Here is an 8,630-nt window from a genome sequence, read left to right on the forward strand (position 1 = left end):
CAAGCACCACATGTACTCACCATCAAATTGGTATTAACTGATCAACACATAAGTGTACATATAAGAATAACATTTATTGGATGTCGGGCAGGGGGCGGGGTGGGGGGAGGAGGGGAAGGGTATATGCATACGCAAAGAGTGCGATGTGCACCATCCGGGGGATGGACACGCTTGAAGCTCGGACTTGGTGGGGGAGACGGGCAAGGGCAACATACGCAACCTAAACATCTGTACCCCCATAATATGCTGAAATAAAAAAAATATACATTATTAGTCAGAAAGCCTCCCTAGTCCATCGATGTCACTCTGCCCTGCTGTGCCCACACGGGTCCACACATGAGCGTCCACGCAGGTACCTACACCAGTGCACACACATGCACACCATAGCACACATACCACTCCATCTAACTTCGAGGGTCAGAACTGTCTCTGCGTATCTCGTACACCAACTCTCCTGGGCTGCACAGAGAAGCCACAATTGTGCTCAGAAGCTACACCTGGATTCAAGACGCAGTAGTCTGAACTCCTTCTCTGAGCCTGGGTTTCCACATCTGGTGAGCACCCAGAATGACGCAGGAAACTAAGTCATTGCCAGTCTCTCTAGGATTGGAAGGAGAAGGCAAAAACAGAGAGGTCCCCGCCTGCTAGGGTAGTTCTGTGGAAAGAGGGAGTATGAGATGTCAAAGGGGCAGTCAGATCTCCGTGCAAAGAAAGGGGAGAGAAAGGGAACGGGGCTGGGAACCCACAGGAAAGAAACTGCCCGAGTTGCTGGGAGGGAGGAAAGGAACGACCCAAACAAAGCAGGTGTCACTGAGTCTACCCTTCACCTCCTGCAGACGCCTTTCCCAGCCCTGGGTGCTGGGTGCACAGCCCTCGGCCCTCCTGCTCTGGGCCCTCCCCTCCCAGGTCACACATCCCCAGTATTGTCAGGGACTTCCATTTCCTTCAACCGTGAATTCTCAATGGCCGCGCACAGACACATTTCCCAATCTTCACACCCACTGCTCACCCTTGCTCATCCTCACAGTAGTGTGATGCTTAGGTGTGGTGGAAGGGGCTTCCCCCAGTCCACTCCAGAATCAACAGCAATCCGAGGAGTCCGAAGGGACCATTCAGAGGGAGGGAGACTGCTACACCTGGACCTTTGGGCAGAACGGGAAATCCTTTGGAACCACGGATAGTGTGGAGACTAACACTCCCCGAGTGCTTTCACTGAGACCCCTGCACAAGCCCTATGACAATGACAGCGTCAGCACTCCTGGGAGAGGAGCTTGGCCAGGCTCCAGGGCCACCCTTCTGAGCTCCTGGCTGCCTAGGCGGACAGGTGCCGCCTCCTGGCGCCCTGCAGTCTTTGTGTGTGGACTCCTGCTGGGATCAGTCCCCCAGGGGAGCCCAGCTCAGCTTCCTGGAGAAAACTGTCTCCACCCATTGCTCCTTCTCCATCCAGGACTGGTCTCCTGGAGAAGAGATGGTGTAGGAAAGGAAAAGCACAGCTGGAAAGACAGGGAGGGAGGCTTCATTGTCCGACCTGTGTCCTGCCTGAAGCCTGCAGCCCCTCCCTAGGCAAGGCTGGGTCCCAGAAAGGAAGGGCCACATGCCCTGCAGGCATTGGATATCACGTGTGGCTGGAGGGGAGGACAGTTTGTGCTGGGGACCACATTGCCCTGTGCTCCTCAGAGAGGACCAGGGCAGCAAAGGGACCAAGTGAAGTCAGCTTTGGTGGCATCTGGGGACTCTGTGGACTGGGTCCAGGGCCTGCACAGCTCCAAGGGACTGGGCCTGGCTCCCTTGCTGAGAAAAGACGCCAGGAGGGAAGACGAGGGGATGCTCTGTTGAGGGGCTGGAGTGGGGTGGGGGCGGGGACGTGCTCTGCTTTACTTTAGACTTTATTTATGGCCATGATTGTTCTCTCATGGCAAAGGTGACCCCCTTGACTCATAGTGCATGAGGTGGGCCAGAGGGAAGCCTCAGCATAGGTGACCCCCAAGCGTAGCCCAGCATGGAGGGCCAGGGGTTTGCACCCTCACAGCTCTCCCACTCTCTGGAGAGCACTCCTGGGGGTGAGTCCAACCTCCTGAACGACTCCCCAGTGAGCTATCAAGTGAATCCCAGCGTCTTATTTCATTTCAGTTTGCTTTCCTGCTGTGTGTGTGTGTGTGTGTGTGCTGTGTGTGTGTTTGTGTGTGTGTGTTTACAGAGAAGGAATTATGAAAACATAACAAAAAAAGTCTGGAGGCTTCAGATCGCATATGAAACTGTGGCTTTGCTTTCATGTGGGGCACCATGGAAGGACACTGAGTGGCCTGACCCTACAGCATTCAGGGCCTTGGTCCTCCAGGACGACCCTCCTTGGCCGTCTTCACGGCTTCAGCATCGACATGTTCCACACGAATGCCCACTTCAAGTTTTCCGTGAATCTGAGCTGACTTGCCGTTTTCACAACTCACACGGATGTGTTTGACAACGCAAGGTCCCCTGAAGTCTCCATGTCCTCAGTTGTTACACCGGGGGAAGGAAACCAAGACGCCTAGCGAGGTGTCTCCCAGATACGAAGGGACCTTAGGCCAGCAGTCTGTATCCCCTTGTGCAAGTGCCTTCTCTGTTGAGACCACACTCACGGTGACCCCAGAACACTGAAGTCTCAGAGCCGGGTCTCAGGAAGCCCCTGGGAATTCCTAGGAATTTTCCCCCAGCACACAACAGGTGCTCAGCATAAATTAGCAGAAAATGAGGGACTGGGGTCTAAACGTGACTCTCACTCCATGCCGGAGGAGAGGTAGGTGTCAAGGATGGGTGTTTGGGGGCGCAAGGAAGGGCAAGGGAAGAGGGAAGGGCAGTGACCTTAAATGAGGGTCAGCCCAAGAGGGACACAGAGCAGGTGCTGGTGAGGGCGGGAAGGCTCAGCTACACCAGGGCAGGGATCTGTGTCCTGCCAGTCCTTATTGCCATCTTCCTCCTTGCCTGTGCTTGTGTCTATTCCTGTGACACTAGGCTACTCAAGAATGCCTGCAAAGGGAAGCATTGCCCCTGGCCTCTGTGGCAGGAAGGGCTGAAGGAGGGGAGAGAAGATCCACCTGTCCTCTTCATATCCTTCCTCAGGTCACCCCTCTCATCCCCTGCCCTCCCTGAAGGCACCTGCCTCTTGCTCCCATAGGTCTGTACCCCAGCTCCGCAATGCGGACCACTGGTTAAGGAAAGAGTACGTTCAGGGGGTAGAAGGGCAAAAGCTATTACATCTACTTTGTGTAACTCATTTTATTCCCTCCTCCCAGCAGCCCTGGAAGTTTCCTTCTGGCAGTTTTCCAGCCACCACTCTCTCCCTTGTCTCCTTTCCTGGCCTCTGAGGTCAAACTCCCCATTTGGGATCATGTCCTCCTTCTTTGCAGAGAATTACTGCATCAGGAGGGGACCTATCCTTGGCCACTGTGTTTGCCTTTTCCCTCGAGTCCTGGAGACTGTCAGAGACTGAGCTTTCTGAGGAGTGAATTCTGGGTGCTGAGCCAGATGAGGAAACCCAGACTCAGAGAGGGATTTCATCTAGTATGTCTGAAATCCAATGGTAGCTTTCCTAAGAAATTAAAATCCTACCGCTAACAATTTGGGTAGTAACAGAAAAAAACAAAATAAAATAAAATCCCTTAGAATGGCTCAACTTATCAAGTGTTTCTAGGGAAAAATAATCAAAAAACTCCATGGGTTCAAGTCATATGAAACATTGGTTACGTGTTTTATGCAAAGACCCCTATTGAGAACACCTTCCAGCCAATGCCCACCAAGTTGCCAGCTGAGGACTATGAGCCAGGTTAGTGGTTTTTCTGCCCATCCCCACCCCATGTACACGGATATCTTCAGAGGTAGGAGAGGTCCCTGACCACCTTCAAGCATTTCCACCCTGTGGGAGGGTATAGACTGACCAGGCTAAAGCACACCCTGAGGAGGTGGGCAGCAGGCAGAGAAGGTGTGGGCTAAACTCCCCTCCCCAGCTCACACCCACCCCAATTGTCGCCCCACCATTGCCCCAAGAGGATTAGAGCCTTCAGTGGCCACCCAAGGCAACAATACAACCAGGATTGCTATTGGATTCTTGTTCTTCAGCTGTATAACTTGGCACTTTCCTACTAACATCTGTAGGGTACTGAACGAAATCCCAGGAGAACGATGGCCAGGAGGGGAGGATGCAGGTAGGACAGGTGACTTGATGACATGACAGCTGCCTCCCTCCACCCTATTTCGTTCCCAAGGACACATCACCCCTCACACAGCATCCAACCCCACTGAAACAAGTGCCACAGTCCTGGCTTCACAGGGCTTTGGCTGGCCTTGGGAGGCCCCAGGTGAGGATGGCGTCCACCAGGAAGGTGGGCATGTAGCTCATGGGGAGGTAGAGGAGCTTGGCGTCCCAGCCAGCTGAGTAGCGGGTGCGGGGGTGGCAAGCAGTCAGCGCATGTTCCATGCAGTCCGTCACCTCTGACAGATTCTCGTTGCATGTTGACAAAACGTGTTCGGATAGTCGTTTGAGATCTGCTCAGGATGAGAAAACAGCCTTAATGGAGTGGGAACATCCCTCTGCTCCCTTTCACAGCTCTAAGTTAGAAGGAAAGTTTCTAAGAATTTCTGGGTCCCACAGTGATGTGCCCCAAATCTAATCCATGCAGGTTCCCTAGGGGCATGGCCCATCCTCACCCAAGAAAAATTGGCCCACACTAAGCCACCTCTGCCTCTCTTCCTGGGAATATCCGGACTCTGTAAGTTAAAGGTCTCTGCTAACGGAGGCGAAGTGCAGGAAAACCAGTCCTCTCTAAACCCACCTCGCCAGGAGTCCATGGCATCTTCCCTGTCTGTCTTTAGTTTCCTCTACAAAATAATGAAGGGACGGTGTTTCCAATTGTAGTGAGCCTGGTTCCCATCTCTAAGTGACCTGTTGACCACACAGCACCTTGGGAATGGGACGGAACGTCCCACTTTGTGACGAGGCTGAACTTCCCTCTCCCCAGTACCCGGCAGGAGGACAGGCCCCTCATCGTGTTGGAGACATTAATCATGGTCCAAGGTTTAGTTCTCTCACTGTACACAGTGCACTCACAGGATGCCAGAAACTTCTCGCCGTAGGTCTCCTTGATCTCGGGTTGGGCCCGGTCCCACACCTCCTGGACATTCAGCAAAACCCTGTCAGTGTTGGTCTTGTTCGTCTTGAAGAAACCAGGTTCAATTACAGCCACTTTTACTCCAAAGGGGGCGAGCTCCCTCCTGGGAGACAGACAGGCGGAAGGCAAGGAATTCAGAGGTCTTGCAGGCGAACACGAACACATATAAACCCAATGAAAATCCAACACAGGGTGGTAGTAGATAAGCCTGAAAGCATGGCATGTTGGGAAGTGTAGCAGAAGGCCAACAAAAATTGTGACCATGGCATTGCCTGTGTATAGGGTTGACATACTTTACACACCGAGTTCACTAGCTCCGAATCCCCTGGAATCAGCTGCAAGGCACCACTGCTGGGCTATCTCCCCCATTCCCCTCACAATCCAGGGCATCATCAGGATTTGCCCATTTCACCCTCTATGCTCCTCAGTCCCCTTCCTCCCTCTGCTGCCCTGGTAACTCTCTGGCCATCTCTCAGCAGACTGCTGCGGCTGTCTTCTGGGGAGCATCCCTCTGTCTTCATTCTAGGCTCCCCACACGCACAACCCTTCTGTTCCCTGCACCCGTGGGCATCTAGATGCCTGTTACACCAATTACCACCCTGAGTCCACCCGAGCCATCGATTCCACTGCCAACAGCATGAAGTACAGCAGGTGTCCAGAATCCACAGGACTCCATAGCCCAATGGTGGCCACCTGTCCAGCCCCACACACCTGTCCTGGCCTTTTCCTTTGGCCCAGGAAGACCCCACAGAATAGGCAGTCAGCTGATGCTCATCCTTAGCCGGGACTGATGCCGTCCTCTCATCAGGAGCCCTGCCCACCCCTCCTTAGCAGGCTGCCAGGTCTTCTCAGCTCAGACCTCACAGCCAGGACCCTCCCCACATCTGGGGGCTGCCACGGCCACTATGGCTGACTTGGTGACAACACCTATAAGGGTTGGCACCAATGGTTGTCTGTCTCCTGTCCCTCCCCCTGTCAGCTATCAGGGTTTTTAGGTCAAGGAGCAAACCTTGCCATCCTAGGGTGCACTGATGCTGCACTCACACTAGTGCCCGCTGCTGTGTGTTGTGCTGAGTCAGAGGCCGCACCCACCCTCAAGGGCTCCCTGCACCCGAGTATCTCAGTGGCTGCGGACACGGCCCTGCAGCAAATTCTCCCACTTCCACTCTGCTTCAGACATGTCCTGTCTGTGGGCCCTCCTGAGAAGGCTCAGAAGGGGCTGGATGTGGTGCCACACGCCTGTAATCCTAGCACTGTGGGAGGCTGAGGCAGGAGGATGGCTTGAGGTTAGGAGTTTGAGACCAGCCTGATCAAGAGTGAGACTCCATCTCCACTAACAACAGAAAAATTGGCCGGGCCTAGGGGCGCACGCCTCTACTTCCAGCTACTTGGTTGACTGAGCCTGGAGGATCACTTGAGCCCAAGAGTTTGAGGTTGCTATGAGCTAGGTTGACACTATGGCACTCTAGGCTAGGTGACACAACAAGACTCCGTTTCAAAAAAAAAAAATTAGAAGGCTCAATAGGATGTTACATAATTTCTTAGGTCTGGGGCCCCTCCCCCTACAAGAATAGGGACAGGAGGTCCCACCGAATGGCTGGCTAAATCCAGGAAGGGGTAAGGCCAAAAAGCCAGAGGGAGAGATCTTGAACAAAGGGCCTCTAAAGCTGTGATGAAATCAAACTCTGACGAAAAGCTCCCACAGAAGACCAGGAACAGGAGGACTCAGGCAGGGCCCGATCCCTCCCCAATACCTGAGGGAGTCCGAGAAGGCCTCCACGCCGTACTTGGAGATGCAGTAGCCCCCAGGTGTTAGAGACAATCTACCCGCGATGCTGGAGACGTTGACCACGCGGCCTCTCGCCTTCCTCACTAAGGGCAGCAGGCTCAGAGTCACCTCGATCATCCCCAGCAGGTTCACGTCCAGTATGGTCACAAAGTCTTGTTTGGTCAGCCACTCATTGCGGCCCGAGCCTCTGGACATGCCAGCATTATTCACCAGGCCCCAGAGTCCTGGGGACAGTGGGAAATTGAGAGAGTAACACTGTATTGTGTGTGTGTGGTGTGGAGACAAGTAGGGTTAAAGTTAACATTCCAGTTGAGTTTATTTATGGAACCAAGAAGAATGTGCTACCTGGTATGGGAAAAAGAGTGGGGGGAAGAAATGAGGATATGGTGACTTAAAGGTGTCAGGGTTTGCATATTCTTCAAGCTATTAGAGGTTGGGAATGGTCCTTGTCATCTCTGCTCACAGGGCCTGGAAACCAGCGTACAATGAACCCAACTTTCTTAAGTGCATGGACAGAGTCTGAGAAAATAGAGTGAGTGCTCATCAAATATCTCATCAGGGGAGATACAGACAGTAAAAGAGGAATGGGGTAAAAGAAAAAAAAAGAACAAGGGAAAACCAGAGAAGAGAAAGAATAAAGGGAAAGGCAAAAAGACCCATGAATCATTGTTTTCTCTACCCTGGTTGGGAGAGACACACTTAAAATCCTAACTGGGGAGTGTAGAGATCAGGCCTGCTTTGGACATCAGGGGACAGGCTGTGATGCAATGTGCATCAATTTTGAGACCTTTTTTCTCAGGAATCAAAGTTCACCCTCTGTACCTGGGAATTCAGAGCTCACCATGGAGTCGATACATTGGACAGATCGGAGAGGAGGCCTCAGGCCACACCAGAGTCCAGATGGCACCCTTGGCCCCAGGCAGGGTCGATCTCTGCTTCCACCCTCCCCTAAGTCCACCCTTGACATAACCTCATGGCTCTCCAGCCCTCTTAGCTCTCGTGAAGATGATTTGCGAGATATCCAGGACCAAAAACACAACATCCAGGATTTGAAATAGTCTGACTTCCCCACCTACAGACCCAAGGTCAGCAGGCGCAGGCTTTTCAGTGGGCCAGGGCCGGGGTGCAGTTAGACAGAGTTTAATGTAGGAATAGAGGAAAGAGAATAAGGCCTCGCAATATTAGTGCTTCCCCCACACAACTTTCATGGCCTTCAAGAAATGAGTATTCTATGATCCCAATTTTTTACTTACCTTGATTAACATTGCCAAGCATGTGAACAAACCTCATTACAGAATCTTTGCTGAGATGTTATTTATGCCAGGAAAGGTGGGAAACTAAGTTCAGCATCTAACAATATAGGACTGCTTAAATAAATTATATTCTCTCAGCATGAATACACAGACATGCAATGTTACGTTTCAGGAGAGATTTGATGGTATAAAGCGCATTCCCAGAACACGCGAGGCAGACAGCAGTTAACTCTGGAGGGTGCGATTACGGTGAATGTTGTTTTACCTTTATCCTCTTCTATGTTTTCCTCAATAAGCATGGTTTACATTTCTAATCAGGACAAAGAAATCCATGATCTCCCTTTTCACAGAAAGAACAGGCAGCGTAATGTAGCAGGACAGGAATTATCACTGAATATTTGATACGAGGTCCCTTCAGCGCTCTAAGCCTCCATCCTCATGAGT

General features: G+C 52.2%; 1 protein-coding gene across 1 annotated transcript; it reads right to left on the bottom strand.

Annotated features, from left to right (window-relative positions):
- Positions 1–4,300: 4,300 nt before the first annotated feature.
- On the bottom strand, positions 4,301–7,777 carry LOC105815326 (retinol dehydrogenase 16-like). Its single transcript, XM_012650480.1, has 4 exons — positions 7,756–7,777; positions 6,899–7,157; positions 5,084–5,247; positions 4,301–4,521 (listed from the first exon to the last, which is right to left on the bottom strand). The coding sequence occupies exons 1-4, from the start codon at positions 7,775–7,777 to the stop codon at positions 4,301–4,303; spliced, it is 666 nt and encodes a 221-aa protein (XP_012505934.1).
- Between the last annotated feature and the right edge of the window lie 853 nt (positions 7,778–8,630).

Source organism: Propithecus coquereli, unplaced genomic scaffold, assembly GCF_000956105.1.
Source record: "Propithecus coquereli isolate 6110/MARCELLA unplaced genomic scaffold, Pcoq_1.0 Scaffold111, whole genome shotgun sequence".
In the NCBI taxonomy this organism is placed as follows: Eukaryota; Metazoa; Chordata; class Mammalia; order Primates; family Indriidae; genus Propithecus; species Propithecus coquereli.

Excerpts from the sequence above, each read along its gene's own strand:
- LOC105815326 (XM_012650480.1), bottom strand. The coding sequence starts at position 7,777 with ATGGTGAGCTCTGAATTCCCAG. Across the intron at positions 5,248-6,898 it reads GCCTTCTCGGACTCCCTCAG|GAGGGAGCTCGCCCCCTTTG; the intron begins GTATTGGGGAGG and ends TCTGTCTCCCAG. Across the intron at positions 4,522-5,083 it reads CGAGAAGTTTCTGGCATCCT|ATCTCAAACGACTATCCGAA; the intron begins GTGAGTGCACTG and ends CATCCTGAGCAG.